This window comes from Plectropomus leopardus, chromosome 1 (genome assembly GCF_026936395.1).
Source record: "Plectropomus leopardus strain MGB_pleo_1.0 chromosome 1, ASM2693639v1, whole genome shotgun sequence".
Classification (NCBI taxonomy): Eukaryota; Metazoa; Chordata; class Actinopteri; order Perciformes; family Serranidae; genus Plectropomus; species Plectropomus leopardus.
In genome coordinates, this window is record NC_142176.1 from 18,553,053 (window position 1) to 18,572,095 (window position 19,043).

Consider the following 19,043-nt stretch of genomic DNA (forward strand, 5'->3'; position numbering starts at 1 on the left):
TGTTACTTGCAGATATTTTTGGATCATAATCACTTGTATCTTCAAACTGGACCGCAGAAACCAACGTGACAATATCAACATTTTAAATAGGTAAATAATGCAACTCAACTCTCTCATCTGTTCACTGTTTGGTCTGGAAAGCATGTTTGAATCTCCGTTACATGTGGAAATTTGGGCAATTAGAGGCCACTACGCTGAGAATAGACCTAAAAGTGAAGGTGGAGACATCTAGTGTCCAGTATAAAGTCTTGAAATTAACAATATAAACATATCAATACATTTTTTTAAAAATTAAATGAGGGAGACAGAGGACTAGTACAGAGCCCCTAAAGGGACATAAGTGGGAAAAAATATGGTGGAAAAAAATGAAATGGTGGAAAAGAAATTAGATGTTGAAAAAAATATATGATGGAAGAAAATTGATTTTGAAAAATTAATTAGTGAAAAAAGGTGGGGAATTTTAAAAAGAGTGAAAAATATATATTTTGAAAAAATAGACAGTGGAAAATATGTTTTAAAAAAACATTGGATGGTGGAAAAAATAGATAGTGGAAAATAAGTGAAAAAAAATGTGGTGGAAAAGCTAGATTTTGAAAAAAATACTGAAAATTAGTGGGAAAAAGGCCTAGTCTGAAAAAAAATAGATTAAAAAAAGATAGTGGGGAAAACATTAGATGGTGGAAAAAATTGATTGGAAAAAGGAAATTTTTTCCACTAGTTTTTCTCCCTCATGTCCCTTTACAGGCTCTGCAGTTTTGTGAGAAGTTTATTGAACTTTTTTGTGGGCAACAACTTACCAGTCTAATTATTAGAGCAGAGCAGGGTTGTTTTACGTGTCATATGTCCAGAGGGGTGAAGCTCCACAGTGTTGATGTAGTGTTTCTCAGCTGATTCTTATTTCTTTTTTATCAGCTTTTGTGTTGTGTAGGCTACATGCAAATAAAATTCATACTACAACTACTTATTACTTTATTTATTGTGAATATTAACACTTTTACTGCATTTCTGTACAATAGGCTACTTTGAACTCAAAATACTTACAGCAATTAATGCACAATAAAGCAAACAAAACAGCTACTTTGCAGTGAATAGCAGCAGCAACAAATGATATGAAACAGCTTTTGACTTCGGATAGGAAACTTTGTCTTTACAAAACCATACAAAAACAAGTAAACACAGAACTTTAAGGCATTTGTTAGTTGGGATATACATCATGCATGTTGCAGCATCTGGTCTGCACACATCAGACATCTGCATACGGGATCAACAAGCACTGCTCAACAAACAGCAGATGTTTAATCCTGAGATAGTTAGTTTTTGACTATAGCTGGAATCACAATTGCACCATTTACAGAGTAAATTACAAAAAGGGTTCAATTTAAACACAAACCTTAATGTATGTCAAGCTTAAGAAGATAGAAAATGCATACTGTATCTAATAAATGTCTAATCTACTGTAAAGAACAATGATCTCAGGAGGTTTTACTTCTCTGGTCCCTTGATAAAGTAAGTAAATTTTAGCATAAAATGTGAAAAACTTTCTGAACCAGCACAGCTTGATGGTCATTTATAGATAGATGAATCTTGTAAAATAAGAAATCAGGTGTTGCAAGTTATAAGACAGATCCCTAAAAGATGATTAACTCTTAATGCAAAAGCTTCCCGCTGCAGAGCAGAAGCAGATCAATAAATTAATTGCACTACCACCCATTTAAATAGATGTAATGTTCTTTATATCTACAGCAACACTTTGTAACCAGCTAATCAGGTTACTATAAAACATATCTTTTTACTGAAATCACTCACATGTAACCAGGGTACAAGCAATTCTTTTCATTCTGTTTATCTGCGACATGAAGGTTATGATTCCACTATGTGGAGAAAATAATAATGTGAAATCTTAAAACACAAATGTAGGCTATTTATTATGCATGTGTAACACAAGGAGTAAAGCCGGCACACGACTATCTCGAACTCACGCACACAAACTGACTATTAAAACAGAAAATCTGTGGAGAGATTTTCTTCGTGGTCTTTTCTCTTGAAATCCTAATTGGTCCCGTAGCAGGTTGGAAATACATTTTGAGACACTGGCCTGCAGATGCCGTCTCAGCACATTATTAACTCGGGGTGGAATGATTGTTACAGTATGACTGCAGTGTGATGGAGGTACTTGGTTTTCAAATGCACAGTTTTTAAGAGCCGTTCCCTAAACACAATACACTCAAAAAACACAACAGGCAATCTCATAGCCCAGCAATAGATCATATGTAGCTACCAATTAAAGTTGTAAGTCTACATTCATAGTTAAATGAGAAAAAGGATATGCAATGTATGAGAAAAATATCCTTAACATGATATTTTAACTGCAAATACTTTAAAGGCTGGCACGTATCTTCTTGTCCCAACAGCTGAGTCCTTTGTATTCTTATCAGAAGAATCCCATGCAGAAAATGTGATGAATGATATCATAATTACACCGAATGTCACATGTTCAACATCACAAACTTTAACTCTATCAGTACATACAGAGATTATTTTTTTCAGTCACGGCAGATGGAGAGCTTGAAGGCATCACATGGGGAAAGATACAAGCTGCAGTTGCAATCTGTTTTTTAGCTTTGTTTTTGTTTTCCAACTATGGCACAGTTGATTGTTTCATCCACTCAAGAAACTGATTTAAAAAGAGCTTTATGAGACATTCAGAGCATGACATGCGTCATTCATTCACAATCCTCTCTCTCTTTCTCTCTCTCTCTCAAACAAATCAAATTTCATGTTGCTGCTGTCAAACTTCCTTGTATCATTTTGGGCAGAATCGTCGCACCTTCCTCCACCCCATCCACCTCCAGTCATCATTTCCAGTGCCCAAGTCGGGCTTATCAAAAGTCCAGATCCTCCTCCCTCATCTCATCACCACCATCCCCAGCGTCTGGACTTCACAGGTGAGGAGAGGTTCCCTGTTCTACTACAGCTTCACCACGCTCTAAATTATACTGTATGAAATGATGGTATGGTCTAATCGCCTAAGATTATTCACTTTCCTTTTTTGCACGTGTACATAAATATTATTTTCCTCAAAAGTCTCTCCTGATTGAACTATGATTCAGTGTCTGAACTGGGATTGTCTTCACACGACTTTCAACATGGAGGTGGTTGAGTCGGCAGCTAGCAGCTAATGGTGCAAACAGCTCGAACAGTGCTGACAACAACTACAGTGTCGACAGAGCTAACGGTGTTAATGTGGGGTGAACGGGCGGGCGGTCATTATCAGTGGTGTAATGGTTGATGAGGCGGGTGTACCACAAGGTAGACGGGTAGATTCAAATTGCTTTTTGGCTGATAGCTTTGTTATATCCAGTTTATCTGTGTGTTACCCTCCACTACACCACTGAGCATTATGCTTCTGCAACGAAACTGTTGCACCACCTTCGGTTGGGACATCTTTAACAGCAGTAACCATCATAGAAGCGCAGTGCAGACTGGCAGCGATTAGCTAGAATACACACAGCGACTTACATGCACTCTAAAATGCACGCGTGGCTGGCCCGGCTACAATAACAAAGATCAGAGAAGCTCACATTTAGATGACAACTGCCCCACTAAAAAAAGTCTTTCATATGATAACATTGTTAAAAACAACGATTCTCATGCACACAGATCTGCAAAAACAACCAGAAATGCTGTAGTATGCATGCCAGGGCAGTAGTTGGCGGTTTAACTTAACCATAGAACCACAGAAGAACACCACGCCTATGTGCGACATGCACATGTGACGTCACTGTTCTCACGGGATCCTCATATTGCAAGTTTACACAGAGACAGAAGGGTTTTCAAAAGTACTCTGGCCCCCAAAACACTGTGAGAATGAAAGACCAAACTGCAACAAAAGTTTAACGTTTCATGCAAGAACCGTTGCCGTGTAAACGGCCCATTAGATTACAACACACACACACACACACACACACACACACACACACACACACAGAGGCAGTGTGTCTTTACTGCCATTGCTCCACTATATCTTTACATAGCTAACAGTTGTTTGCTGCTGTCTTAATGCTCTGAACGTCACATAAAGCTCCTTTAAGCAAAGTGACAAGGTGAGTTTTTTTTTTTTGATGCCTCCATACAGATCCTAATATAGTAGTCCATTTAGTAAGAAAACAAGACAGCATTTTTTTCTCCCAAAAGACAGAAGCCCTTGTGTATGGATGTTCTCAGAGAGGAGAAAACTCCAGACATGTCCCGTCTTGGTTTGGTCAGCTGTGAGGTGTGAAGCAGGAGGCTACAGGCACTCAGACAACACCTCATGCTTGTCCATCATCAAGGACATCTCTGACTGTGGATCTGTGACGAAAGTGGCACTCAGCTGGAGTTTGAGCTTCTCTACCTCGTAGTTATGCAGGTACTCCTGAATCAGGTAGCGTTCTCGTTTAATCCGAGCCTTCACATCTGATGGGACGTCTGGGATCATCCACGCCACAAAGAACTTCACCACAAAGACCACATGCTGCGGCAGAAAAATGATCAAATGGTCAAGATATAATCTTTTTACTCTTAGTATTTTGTTATTTGAGTAAGGAGCAGAGGAGAGCGGTGATTTCTTACTTCCATGATGATGATGAAGGCCATTTTGGCTGCCAGGATGTGCCAGAATTGCATGGTGTGAGTGTACTCCTTCTCATGGCCTGGAGGGTAGCGGTAGTCACGATATCTGAACAAAACAACAAAAAGAGGGACATCGTTCAGTCAGTAATGTTTCATAATGTAATCAGTAAACAAAATATTCTAGTAAATCAGTAAATGCGACAGAACCCCAAAACTTCTCCAATAGTTCCAACGACAGATATAAACACTTTTAGTTCATTCAGATGGTAGGTTACACCTTTCCCGTTCAACAATGATGAACACACTGTCATAAAAAGCTTTGCATTGAGCCATTCACGCCTCCACATCAGCCATTAAAACTGATGACTAAATTGACACAGAGTCGGGCATTAACCCATACATAAATTGGATATGATGAACATGTTAGCAAATATTTGCTTATTTCAACATCCAGCAAACACAGAGCACTAGCATTCATTTCAAGTCGTGTTTCTCAAATTTTAGTTCAATATTTACTTTTAGCTCAGTTTTTGGTTTCCATCTACTCCTGAGAGAAATACCTGACTGTTTAGCCACTAAATGTACTTGTATGTTCACCGGCTGGTCTCTAAAGGTGAATTCATAGTTTCTGCGTCCACGAGGGTCCAGTTTAGTCCATGTGACATAAATGTCATCCACCCATATCCACAAGGATCCCCAGGCAGACATCCACGTGCAGCCCATTTTTTTGTGACCAGCAGTCCAAAACACCATAGTGGAGCCAGCCACAGCCGCTGCACTGCGGTGAAGTTAGGTCTAAGTTGGATATTTTACAGATGTTCATTCCAGATCCCACAGTGTCTTCTTAGTTTCAGTGCCACCCAACACTGGCAGTAGGAAGACAGTAAGCTCACTTCACAGCGCTCCCGTTTACTTTTGTGGGCTGGCTATCAGCTGTACTGTCAATAAAACTGTGTGCACATCTGTGTGACCACAGCTGTACGCACACGTTCAATACGGAAAGTTCATTGTGTATTGTGTGCTTATCTGAGTGCTCTTTTGTTGAAAGAATGCCGTGAGAATGGTGACACTGAGTCAAGAGTCTGGCAGGCTGCAAATCAAAAAGGATTAGCTGAAATATGCTAAAAAAATCTAACTAAAGAGCCTGTCAGTTTTGCCACCATGAGCGAACCCTGTCACAATACAGTTATTTGATCATTAGTGCCGCTTTAAAGCTTTTCAGATATTCAACAATGAGGTGGATGCGCAACAAGCTCTTTAAGCTCCATTACCTGCAGGTGGTCGTCGAGTTTTCAAACCAGTTGGCTCGTTCCTCGGGCATGTTGTGCTCAAATATCTGAGAGATTTTGTACACTGACAGGCTGTTGTTGACGTAGCCTCTCATGCTTTTATCTTCACCGTAGGCATACAGGAAGACCAGACGGGGGATCATGTCTGAGGTGAACGCCATTATGAAAGCCTGGGACAGAGGTAAGCACAAAAATCTTTCAATCAGATGTTTGTATCTGCACTGAAATTGCTGCAAGTTCCTAATCAACACAAACATTACACACCACTACACAGAAAACACTCACGTTGGTGACAACAGACAAAATGGCCACTGTGTTGAGGATTTCCTGCCACGCTCCGATGTTTCGGGCCTTGGACGCCACGGGACGTCTAAACTGGGTGGTGAATTTCCAAGCGTCCACCCTGATTTCCAGGATGTTGTTGAACAGAGCCAGGAGCGGAGCCAAGGGGAAAGAGGCCACAAACAAAGTGATGAAACCAAACTGGACCACTGAAACGACAGGCAGCGCAGACAGAGACATTAGGGATGAAAAAGAAGGGAAACGGGGAAACGTGATAAAGGAATAGAAAAGACAACAGGATCAATACATCAAACAGCCATTTATCTTGATCTCTGTGTTGTAAACAGTGTTAGGGAAGTATCTCACCCATCTCCAGGTACTCATAAAACAATCCCAGCTGGCTGAAGTTCAGCAGGACATGGTCCTGCTCCCAGCGGCTGTAATGGTTCTCAGGATGGTGCCGTCCTTTTCTGCCACTCCACCAGTTACGCATCAACCTGACAAGAAACAAACATAAAAGAAACAAATGTCAAACTGCTGAGACCTGATGTTGGGATTAACATAATGCCAACATAACATTTCCAGGGTAAGATGGCAGTCAGTGGATCAGCACAGTGATGGGATAAAAACATAAACACTTGACATAAAAATAAACTTACATGTTTCTATGTTTTTGGTGGGAACAAGATCAATATGCTGTGCACACAATTTACGTATTTGAAGGTAAGAAGTTGTTTAAAAGTATGCATGAAAGTTTGCAATAGTTACTCAGCATTTTATATAATATATATAAAGGCTATATAATTCTTCAGTAAAACAGCTCATAGTATCTTTAGGTATAAAATTGGCTTTTTTTATGGGCATTTGGCCAAATGACCACTTGAAGCCGTCAATACACTCAACATTACGCATAGCAACCTGTCACACGTGCCTAAAATACTGTAATTTGTTTCTTTTGACGAGCACTGCCTTCTGTGAAGTCGTTACTGTGTTTGTGCTGAACACTCAGGATTCAGCTTTGCTAATAATGTTTTCTTCTTCTAAACTCCGAAGCATTTTCTTGGCGATATGCAAAGTTTAATTTACCCTGTTAATCTTCCTCATCATTGGGTGAAGTCAGAAATGGTCTAAATTTACATTCCTCTTCCTCCTCTAAGCCGACTATTGACTGTTTGTATTTGACAGTTTGTTATTTTATTTGATATGGACCTCATGTTAGCATTAGAATTGTACATTTATGCACAAAACCAGACGTACTGTGTTTGCAGTAAAATGCTCATTTACAACACTTGTCCACAGGAAGTTAAAATAGCAAAAAGGAAAGAAAATGCATTCATGCAAAATGCAAACTACTGGTGGATCAAGTGTGAGAACAATTTTGTTTTGCTTTTAGCCATGAGTTTAAAACCACCCTCTACTGAAAACATTAAAATTGTTTTGCATTTTAAATTCAGTTGGTGGTTCTGTAGTTTAACAGATAAGACTGTTTTTGCCGTGGGTGTGTGCAACTGAATTGTGCAAGCTGCGTAATAGAAAATTATATTTATCGAGGTTAAATCTACTTGCTCCCACTTGATGATATCTTGTGCAAACATTATGATCTCATTATGATGAAAATCTGAATTTAAAATTCTTCTCTTATTGTGGCTATTTACTATTTTTTCACAGAATAAGTGGTTGTGGTGAATAATAAACAGGTGAAAGATGTGATGGACTCACGGCAGCAGAGCTTCCTGAATGTTCCCCCAGAGTTGTTTTCCTGCCATAACAATCACCAGCTGTGTGGTCAGCTCAATCAGACAGCCTCCAGGATCACACTGGAACAGCAGGAGGTTTTTAGTTTACATATCACACTTTTATTTGATGCACTTCCTGTCAGCAGCCTCAGGTTATATGAAGCTGTCCTCGCTGGTAGAAAACTGTGTTAAAGTGTTAAAAATATGACATGAACCTGTGCATAAAGTAAATAACGTTTTATAAAAACTCACCTCCTCATTCCTCAGTGTGCTGGAATTGCCAAACATGTACGTGTACTTGCCAGGATGACCCACAAATTTGCCCTTGAAGAAGGCCACATAGAAGCACGATGAGTAATAGTTGACAAACTGGAAGAGAAACATCTTCATGGTCAACCTGTTCTCGTACTCGAGGTGAGTCTTTGGGATTTCTGCAAGAAGCAAACAGCAGACAGAAAACTAGTATTAAAGGTTCAGAGTGTCTGATTCATGTTTTTTCCACATGTAAATAGAAAATAATGATTTTACTGTACTTAAAGTTTTTCTTTAATTCAGTAAATGTCAGATTAATATTATAGCAGCCACAGGGGGCATATTACTGCAAAATGAGTTAATTTACTTTTTATTTTATTTTAGTTTAGTTTATTTTTATTTGTTTATTTGTCAGAGACCATGTTCAATGGTCATAAATCAGATCAAGAAGAGATGTACTGCACCAGATATCGCTTTTAGCTAATTTGACACTTTAACTAAAATGTACTGACAATATTTCTTACTTTTACTAAAGTAGGGTTTTGAATGCACATATTGTTTAACCCGTTAAAACCTGGAGAAACTCTGTTTTCTTGTGCTGCTTTTATATGTCTTACACATGTATTTAAAGCTTTGAATTAAATAACACTGGACAAAAGGCAATTAGCAACATGGCAAGAAATATTCTACAAATTGCAACTAAAAAAATGAGGGAAACACCATAATTAGAATGATCATAAATGCATATTTAATATTATTTTACAGAAGTATTTTTTTAAGGCCTTTTTCAAAGGTCTTTTCTTTTTTGTTTTTTTACTTTCTGTTTTTGTTTTGCTTTTTATTAGATTTGTCCTAATTTTCTGGAAAAAAAAAACCTACTTTATACTAATTTCTTGCTAATTTTTGGGTCATTTCCTTTGTTGCTCATTACCTTCTTCCCATGTTTCTGAGAGAAATCAAGCCAATTTGCTCAGATTTTTAAATATTTAAATGTCTTTACCCATATCAGTGATCCAAACAGCCACCCTCTCATAGAAGAAGTTGAGGATCATGATGATGACAAAGTTGATGCAGGAGGCAGTGACAGAGGTGGCCAGCTGTGGAGTGATGAACCTGCCCACCACCTGGATCTTCCTCATAGGGTCTTTAATGATACTTGCAAAGGCAGCATACACGGCCAGTCTGTACGCTATGACTCCAGTAATACAGGCGATGATCAGACAAATCTGTGGGAACACACACACACACACACACACACACACACACACACACGTAAAGCTGTTAACGGTGTAAGACTGTATTTCAATAACACACCCTGTGTTATGGTAGACTATTTTCTTTCATGCCTCCACAGTGAACCAGGAATCCAAAAAAATGAGAAGATTCTTCTTGAATTGAAGTCGTAGGGGTTCGTGTTAAAAAACCATATCAAAACAACAGTATACAAACCCTCACACAGCTTGTGCAGTGTAATCCAAGTGTCATTTATTCAGTCAAATGTTCCCAAACAGACGGGCTTTTCTAATGGGGAATTTTTCTCTCTTCAGAGCCAGACTCCATTAACAAAAACAATAATTTTACTAAACACAGTAGCTGCTGGTCCACTGCTGCCTCCATCAGAAGTTTGTTTGTTTCCTTTCAGTACCCCGTCAGAAAAGGCTGCTGTTTGCGACGTACTGAGCATAGGATGAATAAATGATAAATGAGACTGAGATTATCCTGCGAGTTCGAAAGTGAATGTTTTGATAAAGTTTTTTTGTTGTTAAACATGTTCAACCCCCCAAGACTCCAATTCAGCAAGAAAGAAATATGTGGAAATCTCAGTTTCCAGATTCTTTGTTCACTGTGGAGGTGTAAGAGAAAAACAAAGTTTTCTTTATGAATTCAACATAACAAAGGGTAGGTGATTTATGTACAAATGGTCATTTCTGTGGTGAAATATTTAAGTATTTAGTTACCCAGAATAAAACGGTGGCACCCGACAGGCAGAAGCGAGCACACTTGCTGGTGATGGGGAGATATGGCTCCATTTCCTGTAAAATATTATATTGGATATAATGTTATTTACTGTTCTAGAAGTGTGTCCCATGTTATTATTTGCAAACCACATAGTAAATTATATTTGTCATGTTTGTTTCCATGTTTGAGGCACCTGGGTGATCTTGTTGAGTCTCCTGTTAGTGCAGCGGATCTCAAACTCAGGTCGGATTTGAAGCTGTTGCTGTTCCTCCTCGAAGTCAACCAAGTCCCACTCGTACTCCAGCCGGGCTTGGCGTCTCTTCCAAAACTCCAAAAATAGAGTTACTGCCAAAAAGATTTGAAGACAAGAAAAAAACATGCAGTTATAGCATCTAAAGTTTGGGAGTCACCTCTAACAAATAGATTTTATTGTATAATGAGAGGTATGACGCTGCGCAGGTGTGTCCATCCATTCTTTGGACAGGCCTTTTATGACCTGAGTCATGTTGTCGCTTTAACACTAACTGAAAACAGAGAGCGCCTGTGTTCAGTTTTAGGAGTTTAATATGTTTCAGCTGTGCCACGACACTTTTTGGATAACTTGTGCATGAGGCCTGTTTTTAGGCACGCTTGGCCTTCAGCGAGCTTTCCGACTGTTTAGTACATAATGACATAAACATGCTGGCATCCTTTTCTGGGCTCAAGCAGTACAGGTTAAGGTTGATGCTTTGGTGTGAAAAGACTTAAAATGTGAAAATCTGTCTCACAAGGGGGGGAACAAACTAGATCTGCTACACAGGTTAAACACAGTAAGACCAGCATCGACTGACACTTACCCCAAATCCCCATAAATATGGCAAAGAAGACGGTTCCCTCATTATCAAACAGATGGGATTGCTGGAAGAGAGAATATGAAATTAGATAAGTTCCCCAGAGAAGCAGTAGACGCTGGGCATAAACAGGATGACCTACTGCTGACTCAGCAGGATACAATTATCTGCAGATATTAGAGTAAACTACTTTTGCCACACACTTTAGTTTCTTTTATTCATTTGTAATGTAGAATATGAGGTCTACGTTTTATCATGGCCCTCGCCTGATACTCCTCCAGAGATCTTTGTTCTACATTTGTTTTGCGATGTTTGATATTCTTGGTGATCTGGAGATCTCTGACATAAATAAATCTCTAAATATGGTTTAAGCCTTATCCCCCTCTATGTGTATTTTTTCTATATTCACTGTGCGTCACCTGTTTGTGTTTTTGTGTATTATTACAAGTATGGCTTCCCTTTGTATGCCTCACAGTACTCCACTGAGTACTGAAAAACTACAGTTCCCAAGAGGTGTCGCTTCTACCACCAGGATGTGCACCGGTGTGTTGCATTATGCCAGTGATTAGTGCGGGATTTGTTATTTTCACTCACTGTTGAATCCTGTGTGCTCTTATACAGATGTGGTAGACCAAAACCCCCAAATAAGGTAAAACATGCCCTGTCTCTTCTATAAGTTTCAACATATATGTAGTAAAACTAAAGTCTGTAATGTGTCCTCTCAGATGATCACTGTTTTTAAAGTGGTTTCATATTAACATATAATTTGCACAGATGAAGTGTAAAGTTTTACCCAGGATGAGAGACACGTAGAGTTGAGTTTCCAGAAAGGGCACTTTTTGTCGCAAAGTGGACACATCACAATAGTGCCTCCAATATCTGCATTACATATTTCTTTGCTAAAAGGAGAAAAAAGAACGAGACTTTAAAAAGTTGAATGTCTAAAAAACAATTATAACAGCATCCAGTTCTAACAAGCCAGAATTTTTTTCTATCAAAATCTTTCAAGAACATGTTATTATAAAATATGCTGAAAAGTATGTGGATACTCCTGTACACCTGCGTCGAGTACTTTTGGTCAGAGGGTGTTTTTCATGGTTTGGACTGGACCTCTATGCAACAGCATCCAATTTGTGGCCACAGTTTAGGGAAGGTTATCTATTGTTTCAACATTACAATGAGCGGTGCACAGAGCAGCCTCCATAAAGAAATGGTTTTACTAAGTTTGCTGTGAAGGAACCTGACTGGCCTGCACGGAGCCCCGGCCTCAACGCCAAGAGTGTAGCTATAGTTTTAACATTTAGGACGATGTATATGACACGCATCAGTTTGTGCCCAACTGCATTATCTTATAATGTATTTAATTTTGTCAAAACAAAAGTCCTCTGCTACTTTAATGTTTCTATTGGGAGATAAAAATACACGTTATAAATATTTATGGTAATGTATCCCATGCACCCCCCAAATTCTATACCTTTGCTCAACCTAAGTCAACATTTCTGGGATAAACTAGCCAGGCCCTATTGCTGAACATCAGTGGACTTTATTAATGCTCTTATGGCTGAATGGGAGCAAATTCCTGCAACCAAAATTGTGTGGAAAACCTCAGAAGACTGGAGGTAGTTATCGCAGCAGATTGCTGCTCATGGTTTAGGAATTAAGTGGTCAAGAATTACATATGGGTGTAAAACACAGGTGTCCATATACTTTTGGCCATACATTCATCAACTCATGCATGCCCTCTGGTGGTACAAACCTCGACACATTGTCATCATAACTGAGCACTCCATAGGTGAAACATATGAGGCCCATGACGGCTGCAAAGAACAGCATCTCTGTGTAGAAGCCCAACCAGGCAAAGTAGATCCCAATCTTCTCCCCGTAGTACTTCCTGCAACCAAAAACAGCACATTTAACTCTGTCGAACTTTCTTTACACGCACTTCAGTGAAAGAAATATTCAATCTTGTGTGAAGACAAAAGATGGCAGCCTTTTGTGTTTACTTGATGAGGTTGAGAGGCTGCTCTTTGTAAAAGCAGAGAAAACGGGCCCAGTGTTTGTACAAGTTGTAGCGCTCACTCTCACACTCAGCATTTCTTGCCCTTTTCCAGTATCGACACTGAAAGGAAAATAAATAAATGCAGCGTAAAACCATTGTGCAAATAATCCTTGGAAATAAGATGAAGTTTTCTGCAATAAAGTGAATGAGTGCATTTCTGTAAATTGAAAATTATTCTTTATATTCCTTCTCTTGATATTAACATTTTAGAACAGTTTCATCATATTTCCTTCTGTTATATAATTAGTAAAGAAAAAATAAATAATGTATTATGTTGAGACCATGACGACTACAATAGAAAAAAAATGCACAAGAAACAAAAGACCTGCATTCAACATTTTTCAGGTCAATTTACTTTTACAGAACTGCTTTATTTTTTTAATAAAAGTTACAGTACTAGTAGCAGAGAAAGTAGCATTAACATTAACAATATCCTCATTTTGCTCCTGTCAGTGTGATTAATCATGGTGCATTTAAGGGCAACGTCCGTGCAACTTCTATTCTCCATGTTTTTGTATTAAAGTGATTAATGTAGACAACAATTTGTTAAATTGGTCCAGCATTTAGCAAGATGGCTGCAGCCAGCGGCTGCAAAACAGGGTGTATGCTGCTTGGGACATGTCTGTCCATTTAAAAGGGCTTGTTTTTGCCACTGACATGCTCAGATTACTATTCTAAGTGTCTGACATCATTATAGAAAGGATACCTACAAAGATGGATCTTTATTAAAGAGTAAGATCCTTTTTGTTAAACCAGAACCCCCCAGAAACCCACCAGACTCCATTTAATAAACAGTGATTTTATCATCATAAAACACAGTTAAATGGAAATTAAGCAAAAATAAAACTTACAAAAACTGTCTTAGTTGTTCTTACCAGTTTCAATAGACACCAACTCTGGTTTGGTTGAAATAAATAAATATGCTGGCTCTAATGGCTAAAATTACTGTTTATATTGTAGTAACCATGATATCCTGTTGTGTAAGTCACACTCGCACTGACTGAGATTTCTAAGACGCTTGTGTTTGCTTTAATAAAAAAGTGGAATGTCAAGATGCAACTCAAAAATAAAAAATGTTTGTTTGCCACTTGCTTTGCACTGATTGCAAAAATAAAACTTAAATAGAAACTAAATTGTACTGGCTGATTTACTGTATTATACATACATGCAAAACTATTCAATTCAATTCAATTCAATTCAATTCAAAACTTTATTAAAGACTCAGCTCAAAGAGAGGTCCATAGGTCATAATAGGAGAGGAGGATGAAATTTTAGACACACACACAGCACACTTTTAAGACTGTGTGCTTTCCAGTCAGCCAGGAAGCAGCACATTCAATGTATAAACTTTGAGATCTGCAGGGTTTACAGACTCAAAGACTGTTTTAATCACACATTACACAAAGTAAAAAGTAAATAAATAAATAAATGTAAATATTTTAATGAATAAGAATAACTGGAGTCCAGTGAGTTTGGCGATGGCAATTTTGGGGTTTGGGGTTAAACAAAAAGGTTCTTATTCTTTCACAAAAAAAGTTTATCTCTGTAGGGAATCTTTCCATAAGTTGCCAGATACTTAAAATGACAATCTGAGCCTGTCAGTGGCAAAACAAGCACTTTCAGTAAACGTGAATTGACGGTGTATAATTGCCCACAGTGGTTACACTGCAGCCTGTCTTGCTCAATTATGGACCAATTTAAAAAAATGTTGTTTCAACTGGTCACAAAACATGGGAATAAATGGTCCAGTTAGAAAGAAAAACAGTCTTTTGATGTTGTTTGCAGTCTAGGAAGCATTACCCTCAAATACTTAATACGGATTGGGTTGCTAATATTCATCATATCATAAATATTCATGTTGAATCTGAACATGGATTTAAGAAGCAGCTGGACATTTTTCTCCCTTTGTAGTGATGAAATACAGGTGAAAAGTCTTGTGACTTACATCATGTAGTGGAAAGGCTGCTGTGTACGTCCCATTGCTGAGTAGTCTCTTGATTCCCGTCTTGTCTTTTTCTTTCTGTCCCTCTTTGTAGTACGGACAACGAGCCAGGATATAGAACACCTTACAACAAGAAAGGGATTAAGGGATGTGGATATGTATATGTAATTTCTTAGATAAATTAATTTTGCGTTTTGCTTTATTGCTCTGACACTGCAGAGTAAAACCCTGAAAAGGCAACACGTCTCTTATCCAGAAGAACAGTGAGAGTTACATATATTTATCAGTTATGAACTCTTAGACTGAAGAGACATTTAGGATGAAACATGAGAATTCTGATATTAGATAAGAAATACTTACAATCCTGTTTCTTGTGGAAGGCGGGAAGAAGGTGTCCTTGTCAGTGATGAGAAAAAAGTCAGTCTTGTTTTTGTCGAAGGCGTGTGTAAAGTAGTCAGGTTGTGGGTGCATGACGTGCTCTGGCAGGCGGAAAGGATGCGAGAGCCACTCCAGTGGGACGTCCTGACCGTGGGGGATATCACTCGGCTTGAAGGGAACTTTGATCTTTAACACATCCGCATAAGTGGCCAGTACATCCCACGGGGCATGGATCTTCAAGAAATATGTTTTTTGGTCTTTAGAGTCCTGGTACAAAGATGGAGAAGAGGAAAATATACTTATTGTCAGTTTCTTTTATGTACTTAGAGGGATGATTTGGCAATGTGTCTGTTACGGAGCCATCCCTTTAAGGCTTTTTTTCTGTAGAATAGGTGTGCCTCAGCACTTTATCCACTAGGTGGTGCAGGTATGCTGTGGTTGAATTTCTTACTGATTTGTCCTCTGTCTCCAGCTGCAGTCCGGCTTTCTCAAGGTTGGCCTCAAACTCCCTCCTCCTCTCCTGTACATAAACGCACAAACCACAAAAATGAGAGTCACACACTCACACAGTCTGCTCATTTTGTTTCTTCTACCCAACAAGGTTAGAGAAATTAAACAAAGTCCCTGTCTGAGCTTCCTCACTCTTTGACTCTTTGGTTGTGGGGTTACAGACTGGTCACACAGGGGGCGAGAAGTGGGTGTGATAATGGGTGTGGTTTCGCACCAAAAAAAGTCGCAGTTATAAAAATACTGTTATAGCTTCCAAATGGATTTAAGAGACAGTTAACCCTTTGAAACCTGGATCAACATCACTTTCCTTGTGGTGCATTCAGATGCCTTTTACAAGTATTTAAACATTCTTTCAAAACTCAGGTCAAAAAAGGCAATGAGCAACTTGGTAGGAAATGTCCCAGAAACTCTAGGAAATTAGTAGACTTAGAGAATTATTTATTTTTTTAAATAAAGAGATGCAACCCAGAAAAAATAGTTATAAACCAAATCAGCACAGTGTGATCTTTGGCACTGTGGCTGTTCTGTGCAACTTCCAGAGTGAGAACGTGAGTATAAAAATAGCCTTCCTGAAAATAAGAGTGTTGCTCTTAGTGAAATCTCCCTGGATAAATAAAGTTTGAAAATGTGGCACTTACGCTGAGGGGAGAAAGCAACTTATTAAGATCAGACCCCCCAGGAAGTTTGCTGGACTTTGAAACCAATTTTTGCTGTGGCCAAACAGTGGAATTATATCTGTAATGTGATGCCATGTTGCCCAAAAATACTATTCTTACAGACTTATATGGTTAAAGAGTTGTCTGTGAATCAGTGGATACCTATTTTTTAACTTGTTTCATTATCATCAGTTCAGTCCAATGGCACTGAGCAACTTTCATAGGAATGAACAGTATCCAGAACCTGTATCCACTTCTCTTTATACGTCCATGATTATGACCGATATTTATGTTTATTGTTAGGCAACGAGACCTCTGATGGCTTTAGTAATCATGGTGGGAGCAGGTCAGGTGATGTAGTGTAAAAAGCAACAAAATCCACATAGTGAGCTGGTTGAAGCGGAGGACGGCGCAAACAAACAAACACAGGACTTTCACCCAGCAGACTGGAGTTTGTGTCCTGTGTGAAACAAAAAGTCAACATAAAAGACATATTTATTTTCAAACACAAGCATTATTGTTTGCCGTGTAACTGCAACTATTTCACAATGTTAAGCACGTGATTATAATTTGCGACCATTACTGCGTCATATATGTTGTTTTGGAAGTTACTGGCAAATGACGTATTCTGAGCTATGAGGATGTGCTGCCTTTTCAGATTACTCACTGATCACGATAACTACAACATGCTTCAAAACAGGAAGTATTTGAACATCCTTTGGCCGTCGCTAATGTTGGTGGACAGCTGTGCAGAGAAGACAAGGGTTAGGCCTTTGAGGTCTTCTCTGCAAGTAATTGTGGAAGAATTAATGGATAAAAAATTCAATTATAGTGATTATAAATAAAACAACAATGAGATTCCCTATACAAAATTTAATTAGCACAACAAGAAGGAAACTTGATTAACTAAAGTTTAAATTAGTTATCAAATGAGTTACATTGTGATTCAATGTCCCAGTCAATTTTTTTTTGGTCCCAGTCTGAGTCCTTTAATAACTGGTACCAAGTAAGATCTGATCCATAACCTCAATATTGATTAAATAAATCTGTGATACACCTAAATAGCAGATGTAGCTTTCCAAGTTCTGCCAATCTTATTTGTCACACGCTACTTCACCCAAATACTGAAGTCCAGAGGTGTCCTGTGTCATGTGGAAAAAATATCATCAGAATCTCACTTCCTCTTTGTAGTAGCATGTATTCCTGTTCTGGATAGGAGTTGTGTAACATTAATAGAGTCACAGTTAGTTGCACCGTAAAATGCACCATAAAATGCTGTGTAGTCAACTGACAGCAGCTTGTCACTTTTCTGTTACCTGTTTCTTTTCTCCATCTTTGTCATCTACATAAGATAACACAAAGTCTATCCTCCGAACTCCGTCCCTGAAGAACACGGTGTCTTTGTTTGGTTGTAGCTTGTCGGTCTAAAGGAGAAACAAACAAACAAACAAAAATATTACTACTAGTTGTCTTACAGTGGGAAGTGGGAACCGAAAGCAGACATGCAATACTTAATACTCAACAGATACTGACAGAGCAAGAAATCAAACCTTCTCTAACTTGAAGACAGACACAAAAGGCTCAGTCTTTAACACTGATAGATATATTAAGAAGAACATTGTGTCCCTGAGTTATACATGTAATTAGGGTTACTGTAGACTATTGACTCCAGGGAGTAGACATGCACTTGTTGGCTCATGGGATGGTATTGAAAAGTATTTCAAGAGGATGTTTTTTCCTTGGGAGAAAACTTTAGAGGGAGGCCACGATGGCTGAACAAAAACCACATAAAACAGAAAATTCTGGACACAGTACAATCACAGTCTTTCATTACACAGAAATAGCAGACAGTGGCAAAGAGACGTGCTCTACATGTTCTGTCAACTTCTGTGTTTCACCCACTGACTTATCTCACAAACTCCTAAACTGAGTTAGATGGGTTATTTTCATTATAATGGAAATGTGTTTTAGTGCACTAATTATATTCATGGTCATTTGGAAATGGCACTCTTACCGAAATGATCAAATTACGAAAATGGATAAGATCAAGTGATCTACAGTAAGTTATTTACTGCAGTGCTGCCTCATTATTGTGGATTACAGGAATGCGTCAACCACAAAATGACCATTTGTAATAAATTACTCATGTTACTTTGAATTCATTAAGAAAACATTGTTGTTCTCATATGCCTTAATGGACAACAGCAAAATATTTATTCACTAATTGGGGATCACATTTAAAAACTGCAAAACTACATCAAATGTACTTCACAAGCCGGTGAGAGTTTGTAACTGAAAGTTTTGATGTAGTTTTCTGTTGTTCAATGTGTTATCCAATCAATTGATAAATTATTATGTTCTCTGTTATCCTTGGAGGCATGTGAGGAAAATTACATTTTTTTTACGCATTCAAGGTAGCAACGCATGAATAACTGATATAAAAATGGCCATTTTGTGGGTCAATAATTCCTCAAATACATTCATATATATCTCATAACTTTTGAAATACGACTATAAACCTTTGGTCTGCACTTGTCAA

General features: G+C 38.4%; 1 protein-coding gene across 2 annotated transcripts in view; it reads right to left on the bottom strand.

The window, feature by feature from the left end:
• Nucleotides 1-958: 958 nt before the first annotated feature.
• The window catches only part of ano5b (anoctamin 5b), a 36,706-nt gene continuing 18,621 nt past the window's right edge, over nt 959-19,043 (bottom strand). For both annotated transcript variants that reach the window (XM_042487460.2, XM_088076962.1), the window contains 18 exons: nt 17,821-17,928; nt 15,790-15,858; nt 15,321-15,605; nt 14,964-15,083; nt 12,963-13,078; nt 12,716-12,850; nt 11,753-11,858; nt 10,966-11,026; nt 10,323-10,474; nt 10,129-10,203; nt 9,171-9,396; nt 8,171-8,349; nt 7,902-7,999; nt 6,549-6,679; nt 6,186-6,391; nt 5,883-6,070; nt 4,612-4,717; nt 959-4,513 (listed from right to left, as the gene is read on the bottom strand). In XM_042487460.2, coding sequence (XP_042343394.1) covers nt 4,289-4,513; nt 4,612-4,717; nt 5,883-6,070; nt 6,186-6,391; nt 6,549-6,679; nt 7,902-7,999; nt 8,171-8,349; nt 9,171-9,396; nt 10,129-10,203; nt 10,323-10,474; nt 10,966-11,026; nt 11,753-11,858; nt 12,716-12,850; nt 12,963-13,078; nt 14,964-15,083; nt 15,321-15,605; nt 15,790-15,858; nt 17,821-17,928 — 2,586 coding nt within the window. In that variant the 3' untranslated portion in view covers nt 959-4,288. The remainder of the gene's footprint in view (nt 4,514-4,611; nt 4,718-5,882; nt 6,071-6,185; nt 6,392-6,548; nt 6,680-7,901; nt 8,000-8,170; nt 8,350-9,170; nt 9,397-10,128; nt 10,204-10,322; nt 10,475-10,965; nt 11,027-11,752; nt 11,859-12,715; nt 12,851-12,962; nt 13,079-14,963; nt 15,084-15,320; nt 15,606-15,789; nt 15,859-17,820; nt 17,929-19,043) is intronic.